The sequence below is a fragment of the Protomyctophum parallelum genome (genome assembly GCF_964188405.1).
Source record: "Protomyctophum parallelum genome assembly, chromosome: 21".
Taxonomy (NCBI): Eukaryota; Metazoa; Chordata; class Actinopteri; order Myctophiformes; family Myctophidae; genus Protomyctophum; species Protomyctophum parallelum.
The window spans coordinates 34,337,792-34,364,999 of NC_139713.1; the positions used below are offsets into that span (position 1 = coordinate 34,337,792).

Genomic DNA, 27,208 nt, shown 5'->3' on the forward strand with positions numbered 1-27,208 from the left:
AATGATGTATGATGGACCCCTCTCACTTCACACAAGTGTGATTTTTGAGGGGCCTATAAAGAGCTTTTATCCCCACACGTCTCAAGATCTCCCATTGACAATGAAAGGGGAATTCAGGTCAAATGTCGGCTAAATCTTGTCCCCACACGTCTCAAGAATATGACATAAATTAATCAAAAGCCAAAACATTGAAAGCAACAAGTAGTCAAATTGAATAGTAGTATTAGTAACAAGACAAGACAAGACATCCATCAATTGTATATATTTATTTTATTTCACATCAAGATCTTTTTTTATACAAGCACTTTTAACTTGAAATATAAAAGAAAATCTAAAAAAATTAATTCACTATTAAATAATCCATTTCGCACATCTCATATGTGCATAAAATTAGAATATGGTCATATTTATAATTTATAAACTCTTACATAGAAAAAGAGAAAAATAAACAAAACATGAAAATCTTAATATGCACAAAGGTACAATGAAAACATCTTAAACCAATATTGGACCAATGCAGTGGCAAAGGGAAAAATGCTTTAAATTGCTGGGAAAGATGTATTATTGTACTACAAATATCACACCATATGTTGTACCAGTAGCACTTACTAATAAAGAAAGATTACCAGTAGTACCAGTATGTACAACGAGTATTTTATCTTCGCGGGAATCCATTGATTTTCTTTTTTACATTAACCCATTCTGAACGGGCACCCATTTTGGTGTCAGCATCATGTTATGCTTTAGCTATTGAAAAATAGCAGATCTACAAGCTCATATCGCGCCACCGAGTGGCGCGATACGAGCTTGTAGGTCTGCTATTTTTTGAAAAATCGAAGAACGACTGACATTTTTTGAATCTGAGCTCAGGTCAGAATGGGTTCATCAGACCAGTGTGTGTCCGGCGGAAACCTCGTATGAATCTGATCTCAGGTCAGAATGGGTTAACTTAGCACATTAGTATTTGCCCCTCCGCCGCATTTTACAAAATGTTTACGAAATGCATGATGACTAAAATAACAAAAAGAGGGCCGAAGTATTTGGAGGTCTACGGTTTTTCGGCATAGTCGAAAATTCCTATCCCTGTCATTGTTAAGATTTCCTTTCAATGTTCAATTCCCAGATTCATCAAGACATAAACAATGCATGGTTATATATTTCATTACAAAGAAGCACAATTTTTGAAGATCCAGAAGTGTATTTTGAAACTCGGCGCTGAAAATAAAGCACATTTTTGTGAAATTATTTTGTACGTAAAAGGAGAGTAGGAAACGTCAGATTTCGAGGTTGACTGAAGGCAGTTGGCTGCTGATAACTATTTAACAGGGAGTCAGTGGTGGAAAGTAACTAAGTACAATTACTCAAGTATTGTACTAAAGTACAGTACAATTTTGAGGTAATTTTTGTTTTGCTGGAGCATTTCCAGTTTTCAGTACTTCTATTCCACTAAATCTAAGAGCAAAAAATATATATTTTTACTCCACTACAATTATTTGAAAACTGTAGTAACTAGTTTCTTCCACTTCAGCCTTTTAATCAACACATTTCAAAATAGCCGATCTACAAGCTCACAACGTGTAGATCTTTTACTGGTATATACATTTGAAAACTTGTTAAAAGGGGACATTCTACATAATGGTATATAATTTATGGTTTCGTACATTTTCATACCAATACTTTTGTATTAATTCCAGACTTTTACTTGTAACAGAGAATTTATATATTGCAGTATTGATACTTTTACTTAAGTAAACATTTTGAGTACTTGAGTACTAGTCCACCACTGCAAAAAGTACAAGCACATTCGTGTGGCATTATAGCATTCCTGTGACTCAGCCATGCAGCGACAACCAGAGAGCAGTGTTGATTTGGACAAATTTAGATTTTAGTTTTAGCCGCATTTTTTACACCTGGAATGTTTAAGTGTTAGTCTAGTTTTAGTCGACTAGATCTACAGTTGATTCAGTCGACTAAAATGTATTTTAGCTCAAAACAGCCGATCTACAAGCTCACAACTTAGTAGATCTGCTATTTTCAGCATGCAATCAAGTGTAAAATGACTTTTATCTCTTGTCCACTAGTCCCTTCCTAATTTTAGTCTAGATTGTATTTGTTGATGAAATTGTCAATATATTTAGTCATCATAGCTGAGTTTTCATTTAGTCAGTGAAAAAAGGTAGTCGACGAACATTTTTCGTCCTAGTATTAGTGGACAAAATCTAAATCAACCTGTCTGTCCATCCCCACTTCATGAATATCAGCACCGCCTGGAGGAAAGGATGACTTACCCGTTTAACCCATTCTGAACGGGCACCCATTTTGGTGTTGGCATCATGTTATGCTTTAGCTATTGAAAAATAGCAGATCTACAAGCTCATATCGCGCCACCGAGTGGCGCGATATGAGCTTGTAGGTCTGCTATTTTTTGAAAAATCGAAGAACGACTGACATTTTTTAGAATCTGATCTCAGGTCAGAATGGGTTAATCAGACCAGTGTGTGTCCAGTGGAAACCTCGTATGAATCTGATCTCAGGTCAGAATGGGTTAAAACAGGAAAGCATCTGTGCCATTTTACATTTTAGCGTTGGCTATTCAAAAATAGCCGATATACAAGCTCACAAGCATGCTAGTGCGCACAATACATCTGCTATTTTTGAGTGTTCTTCTGGGGCTCCCTGGCACGAAACATTTTCAGATGGGGGGGTCCGTGGCCAACTATATAATATATTCCGGTATATCAATTTGGGGGTCCTTGGCACAAAAAAGGTTTGCAAACCACTGATTCGGAACAAATTTGTAGAATCGGCCTCAGGTTTCAAAGGGATATTTCACTTTAAAATAAAATTAACATTGATGAAATATATACAAAATAAATGAAAAAAGTAATGTAACCCCCCCCACACACACACACACACACATGAGAATGTTCTTCTAATCTAAAAGGGTGAGGGGGGCGGGATTACTTTTATATACACTATTTTATTTGAAAGTGAAATATCCCTTTAACCCATTCTGACTGGGCACCCATTTTGGTGTTAGCATCATGTTATGCTTTATCTATTGAAAAATAGCAGATCTACAAGCTCATATCGCGCCACCGAGTGGCGCGATACGAGCTTGTAGGTCTGCTATTTTTGAAAAATCGAAGAACGACTGACATTTTTAGAATCTGATCTCAGGTCAGAATGGGTTCGTCAGACCAGCGTGTGTCCAGTGGAAACCTCGTATGAATCTGATCTCAGGTCAGAATGGGTTAATGGGTTTACTGGCTGAAATGTGCTGGCCAAAGGTCAAGGTCACTGTCATTTCAAAGTCTTCGAAACAAATATGAATCAGGACAGACATGTATGTAGACTACAACTGAACAGCACAAGCATACGACATCTCCATTTGTTGATGATACTGCGTGTTTATTGCATATTCATGATATATTCATCGTAGCCTGTACTTTATATTCATGATATTTTATAATGTTTTTATGTATCCATTTATTTATTTTGGGCAATTTTGGGGGATAAGAGTCAAAGTTCCCGGCTAGCGACCTGAAAGTAAGGCAAGTATAGTTGATGTCTGTACGTTGTGTGTAATCTTGTGTGTGTGTGTGTGTGTGTGTGTGTGTGTGTGTGTGTGTGTGCGCGCGCGCGTTAGTCCAATCTTGCTTGAAGAAGGGATTCTGAAAAGAAAGAGTCTTAAATTAATATGCAATGGGGTTTAAAGGGAGGGAGGGAGGGCTACGTATATTTCACCCATGCATACGTATACATGCATATACGCGTATATTCACGTATATTCTACTCAGAAGCCACTCTCATTTTGTGAAGAACTGAACTATTGACTATTTTGATGTATTTGATGTATTGCCTATGTTTTTGTTTTCTTGCTTCCTGTATGTCGCTCTGGATTAGGGATGCCAGAAAGTGACCATCAGCCAAATCGAATATTCGACAGCTCTGCAGATTAATAATCGATTAATTCAATATCAATATCAGATAAAACTTTTAAGATTTTATATTATGCACATGCCATGGTCACATAACCATTATATGTTGAGTGCATGCTTTGATGGTTACAGTTTTATAATCAGTTTTGATGAGTAAACCTTTGTGGAGATCTTCTCAGTTCTCATTGTATGCTAGTTACCGCCATTCAGGATGGAAAATGAAATCCATTTGGATTGAAGTACTTGATATAAACAGAAAACGTTCAGTTCACTCTACTCTACAACTGCCTTCATTTCATCTGATTGTCTGTCTGGCAGGCACTCGAAATCGTTAACTGGCACAAGCGATCGTTAACTGTGTCAGAGAGAGGGGCAGAGAAGAGTGGCTTTGCTCAACTTGATTTATACTTATATTCTCCACTATGATGAAGGTACATGTTCGATATATCATGCAGCCTTACGTATTAGCCTATATTTTGGCTATTAACCCATTCTGACCGGGCACCCATTTTGGTGTCAGCATCATGTTATGCTTTAGCTATTTAAAAATAGCAGATCTACAAGCTCATATCGCGCCACCGAGTGGCGCGATACGAGCTTGTAGGTCTGCTATTTTTGAAAAATCGAAGAGCGACTGACATTTTTAGAATCTGATCTCAGGTCAGAATGGGTTCATCAGACCAGTGTGTGTCCGGCGGAAACCTCGTATGAATCTGATCTCAGGTCAGAATGGGTTAAAAAAGAAAAAAAAAAGAAAAAAAACATTTTTTTCGATTTCGGAGAACCCGACGATTCATCAGAAAATCGATTAATCATTGGCATCTCTACTCTGGATTAAGAGCGTCTGCTAAATTGTAAATTGTAACATACCTGGCTCTCCTACGTGGCCTTGTCCTCCTATGAGCTCTCGGCCAGTCGTGCTCTGCTGTCGGCGGCCAGTGCCTCCTCCAAACTCCTCCTGGCGTAGAACACCTTCATTTCCTGTTCCCTGAACGGAGACAGAAATCATTATTCAGTGGTGTAAAGTTTACTTAACCCATTCTGACCTGAGATCAGATTCATACGAGGTTTCCGCCGGACACACACTGGTCTGATGAACCCATTCTGACCTGAGATCAGATTCTAAAAATGTCAGTCGTTCTTCGATTTTTCAAAAAATAGCAGACCTACAAGCTCGTATCGCGCCACTCGGTGGCGCGATACGAGCTTGTAGGTCTGCTATTTTTAAATAGCTAAAGCATAACATGATGCTGACACCAAAATGGGTGCCCGGTCAGAATGGGTTAAGTAGTGTACTTAAGTACAATTTTGAGGTAATTGTACTTTACTTGAGTATTTCCAATTTCCAGTACTTTTACTTCTACTCCGCTACATCTCGGGTGAAAATATGGTACTTTTTACTCCGCTACATTTATTTGAAAACTTCAGTTACTAGTTACTTTGTAGAGTTTGATTATTATTACGAAACATACATTAAAGGACCACTTCACCACTTTTCAACGTATTTTCATATAATAGGTCCTCACTAATAATCATGATAAAATGGAACGATTCTTTTCTACTCAGTCTGTGTCTCATAGGAGGGCTGTGGGAAGGTTAGAAACCGTCTTCCAGTGACATCATCATTAGGCAGATTATTTTTTAAACAAGATTTCTTTACAAAAATGTTTAGATTTTCATCATCGTGAGAACGATGGCTTCCATTTTCGCATTGCAACTTTTCAGGACTAGAAAGCCTGCAGTTTTAATTAACTTGTATTCCCCATCGATGATGTCACTGGAAGACGGTTTCTGAACTGCCCACAGCCCTCCAATGAGACACAGACCGAGTAGAAAAGAATTGCGCCATTTTTTCATGATTATTAGTGAGGACCTATTATATGAAGATAGGTTGAAAAGTGGTGAAGTGGTCCTTTAAAGGAGGCACAGCCGTCAGATCTTCTGAAAGCACACTCCACTCTATACAGCCTTGGTATAGTCCATTCGCAAGAATAGTCTTAACAAAGATTGACTCAGCAGATAGGACTAGGCTTAGTAAAGACTAATTGGTGCAACCCAAGCCAGACATACTGTATATCCCTTAGGGCCTCCGGGGACTAGAAGGAGGTAGAGGTACAGGAGCTCATTATGAGCCAGATTTAGAGGCTGCGAAAAGGATATAGGAGACACAGAAAGGCACAGACAGACCTAGCCAGTATTAACCCATTCTGACCTGAGATCAGATTCATACGAGGTTTCCACTGGACACACACTGGTCTGATGAACCCATTCTGACCTGAGATCAGTTTCTAAAAATGTCAGTCGTTCTTCGATTTTTCAAAAATAGCAGACCTACAAGCTCGTATCGCGCCACTCGGTGGCGCGATATGAGCTTGTAGATCTGCTATTTTTAAATAGCTAAAGCATAACATGATGCTGACACCAAAATGGGTGCCCGGTCAGAATGGGTTTAAGAGGAACATAACAGGGTTGGGCGCTGTAGAGGTCAAGGAAATTGATGTATAATATTTTGCGTAACCAGAAGAGAAGATTTGCATCTCTAATGCTATTGCTATAGAGAGGCATTAGAGCTTGGACAAAGCTTGGTTCAATAAAAAATAAAATTGGTAAAAAAAGCCGAAATGTATGGTTGAAGTGGTTAAAGGTATATTCAGTGATTTCACTCAAAAAACCTTAGGTTTCGTTTTTGGCTGTGGGACCCAGCCTTTCGTCCAATCAGGATAGAGAGTCAAAAACGAAACCTAAGGTTTTTTGACCCCCAGGGGCTAACTGGGGACAGGGAGGAACTCCTTATATGGCCAGCAGACTCTATAGTAGGGAGGATTATCACAACAAAACAAAAAAATAAGTGATATTTGAATTAAGTGAAATCACTGAATATACCTTTAATGTATGATTTCTAATCAAAATCAAGACACCCGGTTGAAACCGTTGTTTCTGTTGGAACATTGGACTGCTTTTACATGTTTTGTGACCATAGGTCGCATTTACTATGAAAACCTGCATCTCCTGTTAGTCACGCATCTCCACTAGTCACGCCTCCATATATGGTCACGCCTCGTGACATCATGCCTCCATATATGGTCACGTAGACAAAACAGGATAGGTCGCACACCAGTGTTGGTGAGGTGCTGGCCTAAGGCAGTAAACAAGTAAAAATAAGAAAAAGGCAGCAAACTCGTAGCCACGATTCTGTATATTTATTGACAAGAATCCAACGTTTCGACCTAGGTGGTCTTCTTCAGGGAATCATCCATATATGGTCACGCCTCGTGACATCACACCTCCATTTGTGGTCACGCCTTGAGACAGCACGCCTCCATATGTGGTCACGCCACACCTCCATATATGGTCACACCTCGCGACATCACGCCTCGGCACGTGACACGTCACGCCACCATACATGGCCATCTCCATATATGAAGATTACGACACTGACCTCATCTAATGAAGAAGACTTGATCCTCACGTAGATCTTCATATATGGAGCAACTCTACATCTGACCTCAAACCCTTAGATCTCCATATATGGAGCTGTCCTGTTCTGACATGTTGATACTTCCCCACTCGTCCTTCCTGTTCTGACATTCCATATGTTGATCTGTCCTCATCAAACCCTGTACACTCAAGACACGCTCCATATATGGCCAGTACAGAATCCATTCCATATGTTGATCTGACCCCCCCATGCCAAAGCTCTAGCGCTCGCCCAGCATTCTGCCGTCACCCAGGCGGATGTGTGCACGCTTCTCGCCCTCAGGGCGTCTTGCTGGTGTTTGGAAACAGAACTTTCGCCCCGGCACCCCTGATTGAGGATGGCGACGATGTGTGACGTATAATTCCTTCAGCTACAGCAAAAGCGGAGGTCACAGATGGGGCTATAGTACGAGTAGTGGCAGTAGTTATAGTAGTAGTAGTTGTAGTAGCGATGGTAGTGGAACTCCGCTCTGACGCATTATATTTTGAATTTCTACTATTAGTGGAGAATAGTTCAATTTAAAACGAATATAAGAGCGCTCGCTCCAAAGCGCGTTCGACCTCAGAACGGTCGCCACCAGGCATTCCTAAATGTAACCTCAGTAAAACTATGCCTAGCCCTAAACTTATTCCTAACCCTATACTCAGATAAACAAATACAAGAATGCAAGAACCGCCGAGGCTGAGCGTGCGGTCTGTGGGAAATAAATGGGGGGGGGGGCAGTGTTTTAAAGCGAGCAAATATTACAGTAAAGCAACTGTACTTTATTTGTGGTTGAATGTTACCATCTAGTGGCCAATCGATGCGACTACAGCATCTCCTTTACAAATAACTTTTATCACTCTCACACTAGATCGGCTATTTTCTCATTTCCGAAACGTGTATAGGGCTGATGTGGTAAATGTATGTTTTCTAATGATAATCCAAATCTACGAAGTAACTAGTAACTAAAGTTTTCAAATAATTTATATTTGTAAAAGTATTAATTTACTCAAGTAGTACTCAAGTAAAGTACAAACACCTCAAAATTGTACTTAAGTACAGTGCTTAAGTAAATGCACTTAGTTCCTTTCCACCACTGCCTATACATACACACCCAACATACAGTAGAGACGTATGGGGCACTATGCCAGGGGTGCCCACACTTTGAGACGTATGTGACACTATGCCAGGGGTGCCCACACTTTGAGACGTATGTGGCACTATGCCAGGGGTGCCCACACTTTGAGACGTATGTGACACTATGCCAGGGGTGCCCACACTTTGAGACGTATGGGGCACTATGCCAGGGGTGCCCACACTTTGAGACGTATGTGACACTATGCCAGGGGTGCCCACACTTTGAGACGTATGTGACACTATGCCAGGGGTGCCCACACTTTGAGACATATGTGGCACTATGCCAGGGGTGCCCACACTTTGAGACGTATGTGACACTATGCCAGGGGTGCCCACACTTTGAGACGTATGTGGCACTATGCCAGGGGTGCCCACACTTTGAGACGTATGTGGCACTATGCCAGGGGTGCCCACACTTTGAGACGTATGTGGCACTATGCCAGGGGTGCCCACACTTTGAGACGTATGGGGCACTATGCCAGGGGTGCCCACACTTTGAGACGTATGTGGCACTATGCCAGGGGTGCCCACACTTTGAGACGTATGGGGCACTATGCCAGGGGTGCCCACACTTTGAGACGTATGTGGCACTATGCCAGGGGTGCCCACACTTTGAGACGTATGTGGCACTATGCCAGGGGTGCCCACACTTTGAGACGTATGTGGCACTATGCCAGGGGTGCCCACACTTTGAGACGTATGTGGCACTATGCCAGGGGTGCCCACACTTTGAGACGTATGTGGCACTATGCCAGGGGTTCCCACACTTTGAGACGTATGGGGCACTATGCCAGGGGTGCCCACACTTTGAGACGTATGGGGCACTATGCCAGGGGTGCCCACACTTTGAGACGTATGTGGCACTATGCCAGGGGTGCCCACACTTTGAGACGTATGGGGCACTACGCCAGGGGTGCCCACACTTTGAGACGTATGGGGCACTATGCCAGGGGTGCCCACACTTTGAGACGTATGGGGCACTATGCCAGGGGTGCCCACACTTTGGGACGTATGTGGCACTATGCCAGGGGTGCCCACACTTTGAGACGTATGTGGCACTATGCCAGGGGTGCCCACACTTTGAGACGTATGGGGCACTACGCCAGGGGTGCCCACACTTTGAGACGTATGGGGCACTATGCCAGGGGTGCCCACACTTTGAGACGTATGTGGCACTATGCCAGGGGTGCCCACACTTTGAGACGTATGTGGCACTATGCCAGGGGTGCCCACACTTTGAGACGTAAGCACAAAATCAAGCAGCACAGCAGGTGCTCTGAGCCTTTGATTAGACAGCAACCTGTTATTGAGCTCAGTGGTTATTATTCAGAAATAACACACAACTGAATTAATCAGTTATTGCCGACCAATCAAGCATTCAACCAAGCTGTGCAATGGAGCGTCGCGCCCCCTACCAGGGCCCAGGAAATGATTCCCCATTCATTTTCCTCATAGACATTTCAAAAAGTATTTATTTAAAGACCTTTTAAAGGTATATTCAGTGATTTCACTCAAAAAACCTTAGGTTTCGTTTTTGGCTGTGGGACCCAGCCTTTCGTCCAATCAGGATAGAGAGTCAAAAACGAAACCTAAGGTTTTTTGACCCCCAGGGGTTAACTGGGGACAGGGAGGAACTCCTTATATGGTCAGCACACTCTATAGTAGGGAGGATTATCACAACAAAACAAAAAAATAAGTGATATTTGAATTAAGTGAAATCACTGAATATACCATAAAGCCTCGTACAAAGATAACTCGAGTTGTGACAAATCATGATGACAACAAACACAATCTTTTGGGCCGAACAAATAATTATAAAGAAGAAGAAAACGTCAGGTTACAACACATTCTTTCTTTTTTTTCTTCGTTGTAATTATTTGTCACAACTCGAGTTGGCTTTGTACGACGCTTAAAGGGTCTTTCAATAAATACTTTTTGAAATGTCTATTGGAAAAATGCATTGGGAATTATTTCCTGGGCCTGGCGTCGTCATGAAAGGGAGCGGGACTGCGAGACGCTCTATAAAAACGTTAAAATAATTAATAACCAACATTAAGGAGACCTACCTCAACACGTCACATATCCGGACGTACTACTTACAGCGAGAGACACCGTTCGTACAACAGAATATGAATTGAGGGGGTGCATACATGCTGCCCCGTGGGAGGTTTATTACACATGCATTCGAACATGCTGCAATCACTCCGCTTTCAAGTGTACCTCCTCCGCTGCGAGACACTTCGGTAAATTTGACACGTTCAGCCTTTTACACACAGCGTCCCATTGTCTGAATGCTATTGTGTGAAACGCAGCCACATGGTTTAGATCGTTTAGCTTTAGGGCGTTTTAACCCGATAAAGCGAGCAGGCGTCCAGGAGCCTGCTGCTGTCACAGCAAGTTAACATTGTTTACAAGCAGCACATGCGGTGAAGCTTCTGTTGCCTGTGAGAATTTTATTTTTTTAAGAGCACCAGGGGGAAAATTGACAGCTCTCGCTTTTAACCCATTCTGAACGGACACCCATTTTGGTGTCAGCATCATGTTATGCTTTAGCTATTGAAAAATAGCAGATCTACAAGCTCATATCGCGCCACCGAGTGGCGCGATACGAGCTTGTAGGTCTGCTATTTTTGAAAAAAATCGAAGAACGACTGACATTTTTAGAATCTGATCTCAGGTCAGAATGGGTTCATCAGACCAGTGTGTGTCCAGTGGAAACCTCGTATGAATCTGATCTCAGGTCAGAATGGGTTAAGTGGCACCGACAAGAGGAAGAACTCCGAAGAAGCCAGCAATGTCCCTTATAATTGTATTTGTCTCACCGGGACGAACACACGACCGAAAATGGTCAGTTTGTGTCTGTTCAATATTCAGCTCAGAGCTGCTGTTCTTCCACAGGGTTGGAGATGGAATTTGCTTCACCAGAACCTATAATGTAGTCCTGTCTGAAACTCTTCTTGTCAACTATCTATCCCTGCAGTCGTCTGCCGTCTGTGCGGGCAGGCAAGGCGCTTATATGACTCACATCCCCACTAGGGCTGTCTGCACCATCATGACATTTTACTTAACGATTAACTCATACAAATTCATTCAGATTAATATTTTTTTCTCCACCAGGCCGAAGGCATGGGGAGAGAGTATGTTTTCATGTTTTGCACTCCGTCCGTCCGTTCGTGTGTGTGTGTGTGTGTGTGTGTGTGTGTGTGTGTGTCCGTTCGTCTGTCCGTCCGTTACCAGCTAATCTCCGGCACCACAATCACACACACTTCCTGGATGCCAATGATGAACCTCTACCCCAACTTTTCCAGAACGGCCTGTTATAGCGCCACCAGGAGGCCGACTTTTGAATAACACATGTTTTGATATTACTCCTCCAGATTTTGTCCAAAAATCCAAATCGTTACACACTCTCTCTATAGAGCGCCGCAGTCCCGCCCGCTCGAGAGACCCGGAAAATAAATCCCTGTTCATTTTCCTCATAGACTTTTCAGAAAGTATTTATTTAAAGACGTTTACGCCGCGGACAAAGCCAACTCTTGTCGTGACAAATCATGACAACAAACACAATTTTTCGGGCCAAACAAATAATTAGAAAGTAGAAAAGAACGGCAGGTTACAACACTTTTTTTGTTGTTTTTCTTCTGTAATTATTTGTTTGGTCCAAAATATTGTGTGTGTTGTCATGATTTGTCACGACAAGAGTTGGCTTCGTACGACGCTTAAAAGGTCTTTAAATAAATACGTTTTGAAATGCCTATGGGAAAAATGCATTGGGATTCATTTCCTCGTCGTTCTGAAAGGGGGAGGGACTCTGACGCTCTATAGTCATGTGTCTAAGCCGGATCTGTCCAATATTTCATATTCCATCCTAATTGGCTAACATTGGCTTTCGAAGTTTGCAGGATTGGCCCGTTTTGAACAAAAAGCCTCAAATCATGAACGCAGCATGCAATTTAAGTGAAATCTTTCATGGACTTTCCTACTAGGCAGAGGAATATATCCCACCCTTTTCCCATTGGTCTGTTATAGCGCCACCAACGTGTGGATTTTTGCAAAACCAATTTTTGGAACAAAATGCCTCAATTCATCCAATTGCCATCCAAGGCGTAAGAAGAAATGGCACCCTTTTCACATTGGCCTATTATAGCGCCACCAGGAGGCCACAACCTGACCTGCCCTGGTGGAGACATTTATTATACAACTTTATCTAGTTGAATTCTGTTTTTGACATTTAACATTGGAACAAACATTATGCGGGACAGATATGATAAATACATTTGCACTGACCACCGTGACCGGTATCAAAAACCTTGGGCCCGTCACACCTTGAACGGTGCCGATGATAATAATTTATCTTCTAAAATAAGAAAATATGAAAGCTTGTCTGCGAAATGACAGAACATGCTGCACTTCCAAGTGTCACACACTACAGGATAATCTTACAAGATAATAGCAGATAATCTAAAAGGCATAACACACTACAGGATTCCATCCAGATTCTCGGGCCCTTACAGGGCAATAATGAATAAATAATGTAATAAGTGGCTCACCAGTGCCACTTGAAGCAAATCAGGTGTTGCTTGCAAATACGCGCACACACACGCGCATGGTGCAGGCTAGTGTGTGCATGCATGCGTTGGTCTTGCTTGTGTTTTAATCAGCTGCTAATTAATTGCACACGCAAAGCTGTGTATAGAACGGACACTGCTTAAAAAAGATAAGAAAGTGAAAGCAACAGGGACAAAACAGAGAGAGCGGGGGGGGGAGGAGAGGAGAGGAGAGGAGAGGAGAGGAGAGGAGAGGAGAGGAGAGGAGAGGAGAGGAGAGGAGAGGAGAAGAGAAGAGAAGAGAAGAGAAGAGAAGAGAAGAGAAGAGAAGAGAAGAGAAGAGAAGAGAAGAGAAGAGAAGAGAAGAGAAGAGAAGAGAAGAGAAGAGAAGAGAAGAGAAGAGAAGAGAAGAGAAGAGAAGAGAAGAGAAGAGAAGAGAAGAGAAGAGAAGCTGACTTGACTGACTTGATGTGTTCTTCTGTGATGGTGAAGGAGCGGCAGGGTGGCTGATCTGGGTTCAGCCAGACGGCCGGGTTCCTGTCAGCTGCCGGCGACCTTTGACCCAGGACCGGAGCTGTGCGCATGTGCAGCGCACTGGCTATGGCTGCGAGCAGCGTGTCACTGTCGCCACCGTCTGGCCCCATGCCTTGAATATAAAGAAGCAGTGTTGATTCGACCACTCTGACATTTTTCAAGACTCATTTGTGGAAAAAGAACATTGAATGTCAAATAGTCCCCGATTATAATACGACCCAGTTTTTTAGGATATTTCCATTGGAAAAATACCTAGTCTTATATTCAGGCCAATAGGGTACTTTGTGGATTTTTATTATTATTAAAAAAAAATTATATAAAAAATTATGGTGACCTAAGATTTAGGTCACCAATTTTGACACCAATACTTTTATTCAAATATTTTTTTAATTCCAGACTTTTACTTGTAACACTGGATTTCTACATTGCATTATTGATACTTAAGTAAAAAATGTGTGTACATTTTCCACCACTGGTTTTTATACAGGTTTAGGTCCTACAAATTAGATTGCGAGCTAAAAGATGTGGTTTGTACTGTGCACTTTTAACACTACAAGCTGTAGTTTGAGGACTACACTGGGGTTTTATTGACTAGGGATGCACCGAATGGGAAATTCTTGGCCAAAACTGAATACCGAATATAGGAAACAGTTAGCCGAAAACCGAATATGATTAATATTATATGTCATGTTTTTGTACTATTGCGGCCATGGCCGTACCTTTGTTGTAGAGCTACATGATAATGGCAAAACACATTATTACATTTTGATCACGTCATCATACTATAATTGAGCGAATGTCTGAATGTCTGTCTGTCTGTCTGTCTGTCAGAAACAAACACTTATCTCCTCATTGCCTGCACCAATCGCTCCCACTTTTCACACAGGCATTGACCATAATAATATGGAGGTCTTAACGAAGCCATTTTTCCAATAAGATTAATAATGAATTTATTAGTGAATAAAAACCCGTTTATTTGTCCGTGGTCTATCTCCGACCGAGCCACACTATTAGCACACATCTCTCCATGCCAAAATAAATCTGCACGCTCCCACAATCCAGCTAGGCTACTTTTTACCGACGCAACTGTCATATTTACTGTACAGATATTGTTTTTACATCACCACACGATCATGGAGAATTGTAACTTGAAGAATTGTGTGCCTGTGGAGGGGGTGTGGGACGCATAATTCGATAGGTCACCGTTTGTAGTGTGACGTAGGAAGCGAAACCCAGCCCCGTCGGAGCATCTGTTCTGTGTCCGTGTTGGATGTGAATGACCAGCGACACACAGCCAGGACTGCAGCCGCTCCGAGGACACTGTTTCTGGGCTTATGATCAGTGACACACAGCCAGGACTGCAGCCGCTCCGAGGACACTGTTTCTGGGCTTATGATCAGCGACACACAGCCAGGACTGCAGCCGCTCCGCCGCTATATATAAATGCACCATTTACACTGTCCGCCCCCTCCTCAACCACCTCCTTCGCCGTGCATTACACATGGGCTACATGCACGCTCAAAGCCTGGACACTGAAAACGACAGCTTACAGCCCTGCGCGCACCCAGCGTGGCTGCGTGACACACTGAACAGCACGATCACAACGGAATGCTTATCTGTCGGGGTCTCGGGGTGGCCAAATGGAGACGTTTGGAGAAGACAGATCCCGTGCCGTCGGAACAACACAATGACAAAATACATACAGACAGATGCAATGACAACGACACGTTCCTAAATCACACAAAACATCTAATTCTTATCCTGATTATATAAAGAACAAACTACAACTTGCTTTGAAGCCCAAAAAGCCAACCTCCGCGTTCACCGTTTAATAGCTTATATCTCCACGGGCAGCAGACGGTGAGCGGTTAGGGACCGTCTACAAAGTGCAACACCGACCTTGGAAATATTCAATAACTTCCATTTATAAGCAGAATATCACCACCATATTTACATCACACATCAATGGTGTACTTATGATTGTACTACAGCATTTAATTAGCCTATACTTTAGTGCCCAACCCAACTTCCCAAGACCATCTGTAAACAATTCCCCCCCCTATCAGTAATGTGATCTATTACATCACACACTGAACATGATTTGCTGTTTGCATATATTCAGAACGGGTAAGGACTAGTCATAACAAAACAGTAGGTTACGAAAGGTAACCCCGGTTCTTTGATTTTAGAGTTTCGGCTCTAAAATCAACCGAACCGAATACCAGCAAATATGCATTTTTTGCCACTATTCGGCCAAATAGTTTCGGTGGCCGAATATTCCTTTGCATCCCTATTTAAGACAAAACGGTAGTACAAACAGTATAACTCTGTACCTAATCATGGCTATCAAGAAAACGTAGGCTAAAAGTAGGCTAAAAGTGCAACTAACGCCAGGGCTCCACTGGGCGCGTCTGCGGCGCGTCTGCGGCGCGTCTGCGGCGCGTCTCCGTCAGTGTCGGGAATGTGCCCTTTTAATCAATGGAGGGTGGCTCCACTGCCCGCGTTGCGTCGCGTCTCCGTCACCATAAAATTGAACCGGTTTGTTTTTTGACGCACGCACGCGTGACGCACGCGTGACGCAACGCGCCCAGTGGAGCCCTGGTGTAATAGTCAATCTGAAAATAAATACAATTAAAATAAGTGAAGCAAAGGGAATGTTAGAATGATTAAATGGCCCAGTTCTCACTCTGGATTCCGGTGGGAAGCTCCAGGGTTCGGAGGATTTCCTGGTCGATGTCGGACGAGCGCATCCCCTTCAGCCGTTGTTCCCAGAACAGCTGCATGGAAGAGAGTAGAAAACAGTGTTGATTTTGACAGCAAAATTAGATTTTAGTTTTAGTCATAGTCTCTTTAGTCATAGTCTCTAGTGTTCATAGTAACATTTTAGTCACCTGGAATGTTTTAGTGTTAGTCTAGTTTTAAAATGATTTTAATATTTAATATCATATGGTCTATGTCCCTCAAAGTTGAAAAATGGTTTGATCCTCAATCACCACTCTGATATAACCAGTCGTTGTCATTTCTTTCTGGACTTTGAAAGCAGTTTTAGCTGCAGTACCACAATGTCCTGAGGTGGTGGGGGTGCTGATATGCAGATTATTTAATATTTGAGTCATTATAATCTAAATCTAAATCAACAATGGCAGACATTGTAAACAAAGTGGAAATGCAAATTTGGAACTGAAGACTGAAGTAGAGGAGGAATTATACAAAGTAGGGTGACATTGATGACATCACGATGAGGACAAAATCAGTTGAGCCGTTCCTGAGAGCAATTTCCCTTTAAAGTGCCATACAATAGATAATAGATTATAGAATATAGAACACAATAGTACAACATACTGTAGTAGAAAAGATAGCAAAAAGTGAACAATGTAGTAGAATAGATTAATATAATCGAATAGGTTGGGAATAGCATAATAGATTACAAAAATGTAGTACATCAGAATGGAAGGTTAAGAGTAGCATAAAATTAAATCAGGGCAGCTGTCGCCCGGGCAGGGGCTCGATGCGTTGCGTCGGGGCCGCTTCTTGGGGCGGTGGCCCTGCCGCCTGGAGGGGTGGCGGTTGCCGCCTTTGAGTGGAGCATGCATGGGTCTGCTCTTGTTGTAATGATTTGGTGCCTATGATAACTATTGTCTGCCTTTTTAATATATGTAATTAATGTACTGTATGGATGTATTCCCTGATTGAGAATCAAAATTCGAAAGTCACTTGTCATTTTGGTTCATTGTCCTTGTCATGTCTTTGTATATTCAATCTTTTTATTTATAATAGTGTTGTGCCTGAGCTGTTTTTCTTTTCTTTTGTTTGTTATTGTGTGTTTGTTATTATGTTTTTGTTGTGTAATGTCTGTTTGTCTTTAAAAAACCAATAAATATACTTTATAAAATAAAATAAAATCAGGGCAGCAGTGACTCAGGATCTTAGAATCAGAAGGTTTAATTTATTTACTTTATTTTCCCGGTGGTAGGGTATTTTAATGACATTTTAATTTGAGGCACGTGCGTATGTGCAGTCAACTGTGTAAACTCGTGACGAGACCAGCATTAGAAAATATCTTGTTAATGAATTTAATTATGTGTGATTAATATTATTGTATTATAGTTTACTGGTGTATAAATAGTAGTAGGAAACAAGGAATGCGTTGAATTAGGTGTAGGCTATAATAGGGCATTAAGCAGCTAGTCGACTATTCAACTAGTCGACTAGTAAATCCACTAGTAGACCTTGTTGGTACTAGTTGTTGGTACTACTATTCGACTACTACTACTAGTAAACTAGGCAACTAGTCAACTAGTAAAAATGACTAGAAGTGAATGCCCGACCTAGACTATAATAGAAACAAAGGGTGTCAACACACACTGCAGATGTAATACCGTGTATGAGGACGTTCAGGTAAACACAACTAGCGGATTCGAATGTTATTATGTTATGTTATCAATTCACCAGTGTGTTCTTACTGGTGATATACCCTGAAATCACAAGATTTTTGCATCGTGACTACGAGCTGTGTGACCTCTCCTTTTTCCAGTTCATCTCCCTTGGTCAGCTCCTCCGCACCATTGGTGTGCGCTCCTACCTCTTTGTTTGTTCTTATCAAGACCATGCAATGGAGCCAGTATGGGCATTTCCTACATATTGACGTTGTTGTTGTCAGCCATTGTCCGATGTTGCATTTGGCGAAAGCAAACATTCTTTGTTCTGTACTTATACATAAACAAATTTGTACGGTACAGAACACTGAAGTCCCAGAACCCAGAAACCTAACCTCAGTCTTAACCGGGAGGGGGGGGGGGGGTGGTTGGCGCTTACAGCCAGTAAACCTGTTATGCGAGTAACCACTGGATTTGGGTACTTGAGCGTGTCTTGAGGGGGACACGTTCTAGCATGCAGCCCGCACACGTGCACCGTACCCTGCCGTACCTGCGTGTGCACGTGAAAACACTATTGGGGGGAGTTTCCCCGGCCGGACGTAGCGCGTGGAACCAACCAGTTCCTTTCCCTTCCATCAGGCCAGGGGGAGGCAGTTTAGAGATGTCTTTTGTGAGGGTATCCTATAGGGGACACTGGAAGAACATGCAAACTCCACACAGAAAGGCCCTTTCGCCAAAACCACCTAGGGTATATGGGCACTGATGATGCGAGGAGGAGAGAACATGTCCCCCCCAGTGCCCACATTGTCCCCACAGGACCTTCTAGCTGTGAGGCGACAGCGCTACCGACTGCGTCACCGTGTCCCCATTATAAAGCACTTTGGAGAAAGGCAGAACATGTATTGCGTATACTAAAATGAAATAGATTGGAGAGCAGAACACCAGTAAACAAAAACAGAACAGAAATAAGTAGAAGAGAATGAAGTAGAATAGAATAGATTTTAACGGAGCGTTAAAGTAAAAAATGGAATAGAATAAAATAGAATAGAACCTGTCTGGGTGACTCCGTCCCTCGCTGAGGATCACTCTTGACCTTGTTGTCCGGGTAACCTATCACCTTGGTAACGGGCTGTTTGAAAATGGATGCCGTCTGACGGATGGGAAGAGACGTGTTGAGGTCACCCTGAAAGAGAGAGTGAGGAGAGCAGTGTTCATTTTGACAGAATGCTTTTTTATTTAGTTTTAGTCACAGCGAACAGGTAAGGGGCCAAATAGGACAACTTAACCCATTCTGACCTGAGATCAGATTCATACCAGGTTTCCACTGGACACACACTGGTCTGATAAACCCATTCTGACCTGAGATCAGATTCTAAAAAATGTCAGTCGTTCTTCGATTTTTCAAAAATAGCAGACCTACAAGCTCGTATCGCGCCACTCGGTGGCGCGATATGAGCTTGTAGATCTGCTATTTTTAAATAGCTAAAGCATAACATGATGCGGACACCAAAATGGGTGCCCGGTCAGAATGGGTTAAAATGTGCTTTCATTCAGCTGTAGCTGAATGTGGCAGAGGTGCGTCTTTTTGTGAAGAAAACTTGCCATTAATGTGATAAGTGATTGCTGTAGGGCCAAGAGATCATTGACAACAACCTTGTTTTATTAATACTGCAACTCTTTGCCGAAGTTATTGTACAATTTAAAGTCCTGCTTAATATTGTAGGCGTCTATAAGCATTAAGCAGTGTCACGAAGCATCTGGGCATTCATTTCTTTCACGTGTTGCGATGGAGATCCATTGTCAGCTGTTGTTATCAATGACGGAAAATAACAGGGAACATTTCCCATCTCTACTGTCTACTTGAGCTGGATTCGGGTAAAGTAGTGATAATATAATGACACATGCAAAGTAACTGACATTTTTCAAAGTCAGAATACCAAGTTTGATGAGGCAGTAATGCTTATTTTTTTATGTATATCCTATTTAGTTTTTTCATTTCCTGAATAATTAATTAACATTTTGGAGCTCCGTCCCGACAGCAGAGAGAGAGAGAAAAAAAAGGAGAGCATTTTTAGATATGTCAAGGAAAAAGATAGAAAGAAATGTCTTATAATTTGATGCACTTTTTTATTATAATATTTCACCACAAGATGGCACTGTGACTCTTTAAATCTCCATTGCATGTGGGGAAAAAAACTTTTTCAGTTGGGTTGTAGTTGTACAAATAAACTATATGTAGAGTAGCCCATTAACAATTAACATCATGTTTAAGATTTGTTTGGGTCCCCAACACAATTAGGAATAGTTTACTGTAGTTCACTATTGAATTTGTTTCACAGTCTAGAAGTTAACCCGATGAGATTATTATGTATAATGATTCAGTATTCACTCTCTTCATCTCTAACCCATTCTGACCGGGCACCCATTTTGGTGTTGGCATCATGTTATGCTTTAGCTATTGAAAAATAGCAGATCTACAAGCTCATAGCGCGCCACCGAGTGGCGCGCTACGAGCTTGTAGGTCTGCTATTTTTGAAAAATCGAAGAGCGACTGACATTTCTAGAATCTGATCTCAGGTCAGAATGGGTTAATCAGAACCAGTGTGTGTCCGGCGGAAACCTCGTATGAATCTGATCTCAGGTCAGAATGGGCTAACAGTGGTCCCTCCCTGGTACAAAACCTTTACAAAACAGGGAGCAGTGGCCTAATCCCGCAAATAATCTATATTCGAACTGCCCATCCTGACAAGCACTGGAATGTATGGGTTGAGACATTCCATTTTGTTTGACTCGGCTCCACAGATAAATATTGCGAAAATAGCATATCTACAAGCTCACCGCGCCTTTTTTATAGTATAGTTTGTTGATTATCGTTTACCTCTCGCCAGAAACGTTTACATGTCGGGAGCGATGCGAGACAAAGTCACAAATGACATCCGAACTTTGGATGGCTGAATATCACCAAGGACAGCTAAGCTCTCCTAGATTTCTGACTTATGGAGGTTTGAAAATCGTGCTTTGAACTGAGGTAACCCATAGCTGGTGGTGATGGAGGCGTTGCATAGCAACCGGATCAATGTTAACAGCTGCTCTGGGGCTCAACTTAGCAAATAACGTCCCATAGCTGGGAGGTACGTATATATATGGACCTGGTAGAGAAATAATTAAATTGTCACTTCACTGTCATCTGGGGGATGGACAATGACCTCAAGAACAGGTGTAATATATCACTTATAACCCGATATTTCATTTGGCTGACCAGTTGAAAAACTGTTTTACAAATTTAGCAGTGTCTTTTTTTTCTTTTTTTTGTCAACATTTTGTAATTCATTTTCATGAATATTGGAGCTACAGTAGCGAGAAAAAAAACAATTATATCTATCTATCTATCCATCTATTGCCATAGCACCATCATCAGGACTATTAGTCCACAAAACAATGCCAGTTGAGGAAGTTTGGCATAGGACTGGACCTATGCAAAGTTTTGTTTAGTTTCATGCATGATAAGGCCGATTTCCTGGCAGAAGAAGAAAGTGGAAGAAAGACGAATAATTAAGGCACATACTAGAGGGGACTGGCGGCAGCAGAGCTGCCTGGCCCCTAATTACGTGGGGTGACACAGGGACGCAATATGAGCCCAGCCCTCTTCAACGTATACTGCACACTGCAGTATATATCCCATTCTGACCTGAGATCAGATTCATACGAGGTTTCCGCCGGACACACACTGGTCTGATGAACCCATTCTGACCTGAGATCAGATTCTAAAAATGTCAGTCGCTCTTCGATTTTTCAAAAATAGCAGACCTACAAGCTCGTATCGCGCCACTCGGTGGCGCGATATGAGCTTGTAGATCTGCTATTTTTAAATAGCTAAAGCATAACATGATGCTGACACCAAAATGGGTGCCCGGTCAGAATAGGATATAAATACATTTGCAGAACAGCTGCAGAAATCCACAGGCCAGTGTTGATTCCGTCGACTAATACTATGACGAAAGATATTTGTCGACTACCTTTTTTCACTGACGAAAACCAAATGAAAACTAAGCCATGAAGGCTAAAACTGAGAATAAATATATTGACAATTTCCCTGTCAGATTACTTTCAACCTATCAATAAAAGGTAGAAAAAGCTACTAAAAATAAAAAATATATCTTTAAAACATTCCAGGCGACTAAAATTAAAACTATGGTATAATTCTAAAGACTATGACTAAAACTAAAATCAAAATTTGCATTTTCTCTACATGACACAGAGAAAATGTTATTACAACAGAGCCTGGACATCAGTCAGTCAAACCATAACATGTATGGTCACTGTGCATGTTTGACCGAACTTGTCTTTATTTGTTCTGTGGAAGTGGGCCATTGTTGAAAGGATATATTAGTCTTTTTCATGTTTAACATGAAACGATTTTCCTGAATGTTTCTAGGGCCATATGATAAGAACTAGAAGAAAGAAGATAAGAACTATTACCATATTTTCATATTCCTTGAGATTCCCTATAATTTACTTCCATAGTGAGGGAGGGACCAAAAAATGCCAAAAACCATGAACACATCGTCCAACTGAACCCAGTGACCACATAATGAGAGGCCTCTAATCGGTGCAGGGCTTCACTTACACCCATCTGAGGCACCACAAATGGGATGCATGTCACTGTGTTAAAAACATGATTTATTAAAAATGGCATTAACAAGCCAAGATTTCACAAAATGGGAAAAACATCTCCCTGCATGCAGAATTGTACAGGAAAAAGGGGGGGGGGATTAAGAATGTTGTGTTCACAAACACAGTTGCATGCAGGGCCAATCAAGTTCCCCCCACTAAGCACTGCGTTACCACTACACCACTACCACTACACTGCATTTATCGAACAGAAATAAGGGACCCCTCTGCCAGCTGGTTCTGAAGCTAGGCTCACAGACACACCAGGGCTTCAGGACAGAAAACAATCAAATCAAAGTACATTATTTGACCCTAAAGCGGGATAGTCTCGCCTAGCCAGACAACAATTCCACAATCTCTGAATGTTATATAGAGTCTGGAACTACACCTCCAAGCAAAATATCTTTACATGTCATTTTTGTATTTCTGTTTCTGCTAAGCTGCAAGCTATGCTTAGATGATTTTGATTTATAATACGATAAATTTGCGCGAGTGTAAAGATGATCAGAGCTTCCGTTCTCCAGACTGTATGACGGAAGCATTTGAAAATTGCGAGAGGCAACAGTCTGGCAACACGAGACTAAAACCGGGAGGACACAAGGGCAGAATACAGGCTGTCGCAGGCAGAAATGAGGCAGAGGTGGCAGCCTGGCAGGCCAGGTTGCACTGTGTCATTCTAGGGAAGCTCACTCATTACTGCACTGTGTGAAAAAGAAGGATTCATGAGAGGTTTTCTAAATAAACACATAAATAATAAATGTGCCATGCCAATAAAGCTAATTTATTTTTTTATTTGGGTTGTAAAGTGCGACAGAGATACACAGAGAGACAAGAGAGAGAGGAGAAGGAACCTATTCAAAACCGGAACTCTTCCCTTTAACACACACATAGCGTTAGCGCGCTAGTTACCTTTGCGATGGCGGCAGCTCGTTCGTGTCGTCGCTGCTTGTGTTTGGTGAGCTGGCCGGCAGTGCCCAGGCGTCCTGTACGGAAGTCGAAACATGCCAGGTCCACGCTGTTGCCGAGGTAGCGGGCCAACTGGGGCTTGCTTCTGAACTTCTTCCCCGACGGACTAAAAGGACAAATCAACAAATCAGTGAATAAACAAATGTACCAAGAGAGACTGATACATAATTAGAAATAAGAGTCCAAAAGAAAGCACTCACATCTCAACAGGTTGCTCAACAACAATACAGTTAACGTTGTTTGAGAAATGAGAACTATAATATTTTTTTCTACTGGAAGCTACATTGTGTGAACATCCCTTCTTCTCCTCCACTGAAATAATTAAACATATGAAAGGATAACCGGAACCCTCGGCAGACCACTCGCCCCTCGTGAGCGGAACTCTTGCCCCCCAGGGGTGGACCACCCGCCCTGCCGGTGCGGAACGCTCACCCCCCACTTGGTGAGAATAGACTACAGTCCCTTCCTAACAAGTTAGGAAGTAGTTAGGCAAAAACGTTATAACAACAGTTACAACGGAGATGAGTCGTCTTGACTGTTTTGAGTGTCCGTCACTGGATTTGAACCAGGGTGAGCATGATTTGGGGTGAACATTTTTGTATTTAGTAAAGACGCTCAGGTAGCAAAGTGAAAAAATGCCTGCCAACCACCACGGAGGATGTGGGTTAGAATCCACTGTGGTGCATCCGGCTTTGTCTGTATGAACACATTGGCTCGGGCTGGGAGGGTGATATTTGTCACTGAACGTATGGGCTCATCTCACAGGCAGGTGAGTCAGTAGGATACAACAGCAGTGGCAACAACACGCAAATGTGTGTGGGGAGGAATACATTTTTGGTAGATTTCTTTGGGCTAACAAAACAATACAGCAAGAGGGCAATGTATTTTTGCAGTTAAACACCACCTGTGTTCAGTGGCTGGAAATTGCTTTTATAGAGCAGCGTGTATGTTATGTCACCATATACACATGGCTGCACATAATACATCAGAGGCTGCTTTTCACTGTTGTATAGTAACAGCACAGCAGTTGAAACGCAGTCACTGATTGGCCCGGTCATGTTCTGACCCGGGCCAATCATGCTTCCGTATAATCTCTGCCTATGGGCCGAAGTCCAGACTTATGTGGTCCCCGAATGGGCCGGTGCCCAAAGCCAGGCATCGGTCTAGTTTTGATGGATATAGCTCCTTAGTCCTTACTGTGAAATGTCATACACCCACGAGCCTGACACCACAGTACTGATGTAGACAGTAGACTACTGACTGTAGGGCTCCAAGTATTCTGACAACAGGTACTGATGATTTCCAAGCAGTCATGTGTGCGCATTGACCAAATATATGGACTATTTGGACATGCCTGACATCACAGTACCGACGTGCAATTAGATGGAGGACATAGGGTTCCCCACCCACACTGCCTCATATCAGGCAGCTTTAACTGTAAATGGTAAATGGTGCATTTATATAGCGCCTTTATCCAAGGCGCTTTACAGAGATTGTGCATTACATTCACCCAATCACACGCACATTCATACACCGATGGCAGCGGAAACCATGCAAGGCACCAACTAGCACATCGGGAGCAATTAGGGGTTCAGTGTCTTGCTCAAGGACACTTCGACAGTAACTCTGGGGGAGCCCGGGTTCGAACTGGCAACCTTACGGTTACCATCCAGGCACTCTACCCCTGTTTGACTGAGGAGATGTTTGGGAATATTTTTTCACTGATAGAATACTATGCATTAAAGATGGAATCATCCCTTTAGCTAAATTAATTATTTCTGTGGACTTAGAATCACCCAAATATTTTTTTCTGTGGACTTAAAATCAACGTTGTATTTGGTAACAGGAAGAAGCAGCCTAGGAAGTCTGCACACAACAATGTTAAATTGGCTATTTTCCAAAATGTAAAAATAAAAAAAAATTAATATTGTATGTGTATGCTTCGAATATTGGTCCGAAATAACATGCTTGAAGTTGAACGTGACATTTAAGGCTTAATATTTCATCGTTGCTCAAATTGCTACAAACTCTGCAGATTCGTTATGGCATAAACAATAAGTTGAAAGGTAAATGTAGGTGTTCAAATCGTGTGTTTTAGGTAGGCACCTATACTTTACATTACTTTTATAATTTACTTTTTCACATTTTGGGGAAAATAAATAGCCAACAATTTCACATTGAGGGCCTTTGTGCCCGCCAAGAAAAAGACACCACCATTGGCCAAGTGGCCGTGCCCCTAAAATGATGTAATTGCACTGGAATTATGCCAGACTTGCTGTGAGAACTCTGACAACTGCTACTGACTGACGATGCACCAGCAGTATTATAATTTATAGTAGCCTAGTAGTAGTAGGCCTAGTGAAAGTATAGCAGTAGAAGACCTAGTATGCAGTGGTGAAAAGTAACTAAGTAAACTAAGTAACTAAGAAATGGGACATTCTGCACAATGAGTACTTTGTACTTTTGGTACTTTTGAGTACATTTTGATGCCAATACCTTTGTAGGCTACTTACTTACATTTTGAATTCTGGACTTTTACTTGTAACGTGGAGCAGTTCTACATTGCAGTATTGATACTTTTACTTGAGTAAAATATTTGAGTACTTTTACCACCACTGCTAGAATGGCTGCGATAGTAGGCTACATAGGCTAGTAGGCTAGTACTAGCCTATGTACCATCACAGCCATTCTAGGTCCAGTGCTATACACTTTCACTATTTCACATATTGATATAAAATACAATATAAACTGGTTCTATAGAGACTAGTCTACAACGTACTTTGTTTGTAGCCACTGCGCACGAACAAAACGGGGCACCGACTGCACTGAACTGACTGTCTGAAGTGAAACCAAGCCGCGTGTGTGTGTGTGTGTGTGTGTGTGTGTACGTGTATGTGTATGTGTATGTGTATGTGTATGTGTGTGTGTGTGTGTGCGCGCGCGTGCGCGCCGTGCGTGCGTGTACACACACACCTGTAATAGTACACATCGCACTTTCCAGCGCTGAGTCCAGACTTCCGGATGACTTCTTCCTTCTTCCAACCCGGCGGCAGCGCGGGACAATCACTGGTCCGTTTCCTCTCCATGTTCCTCCAACAACATGGAGGAGGAGAATGTTGTCGAGTTTAATCCAATCTAAATGTTTCCAATCCGATCTATTACAAGTCCAAAGAAACGAGGGAAAAAAAACAAAACAAGTCCAGCGGGGTTGTCGGCGCGCGCGCGTGTGTGTGTGTGTGAGAGCTAGGGGGAGAGAGAGGTTTAAAATAAAGTCAATCACAGAATAAACGGATTAACAAACGGATGAATAAACGAAGGAAATCCGTTGAGTCGATCTGCGGAGATAAAAGTAAACATTTTTTTGTTTTGTTTTGTTTACGTAATCCGGTTCGTATCGGCTCCCATGTTTGACAGTCCGTGTGTGTGCGCAGCACTCCTCCACTCGTGTTTGTGTGCGGCGCGCACTTGCGTGCGTGTGTGGGTGGAACGTCGCTTACGTCACAGCGTGACGTCGTGGGGGTTCTACCATAGACTTTCTACCGTTTTGGGTTTCTTTTCTGCATAGGTTCTGGGGGA

At 42.3% G+C, this 27,208-nt stretch overlaps 1 protein-coding gene across 2 annotated transcripts; it reads right to left on the reverse strand.

The window, feature by feature from the left end:
- Nucleotides 1–253: 253 nt before the first annotated feature.
- On the reverse strand, nt 254–27,072 carry LOC310879497 (methyl-CpG-binding domain protein 2-like). 2 transcript variants are annotated; one of them, XM_083794231.1, is made up of 7 exons: nt 26,606–27,072; nt 23,576–23,738; nt 19,047–19,178; nt 16,306–16,396; nt 13,551–13,731; nt 4,812–4,929; nt 254–1,215 (listed from the first exon to the last, which is right to left on the reverse strand). In XM_083794231.1, the coding sequence occupies exons 1-6, from the start codon at nt 26,716–26,718 to the stop codon at nt 4,839–4,841; spliced, it is 771 nt and encodes a 256-aa protein (XP_083650357.1). In that variant the 5' UTR covers nt 26,719–27,072; the 3' UTR covers nt 254–1,215; nt 4,812–4,838. The 2 variants fall into 2 exon arrangements, with proteins under 2 accessions (XP_083650357.1, XP_083650356.1); XM_083794230.1 differs by having other exon boundaries at nt 254–3,674; nt 26,606–27,070.
- Nucleotides 27,073–27,208: the final 136 nt, after the last annotated feature.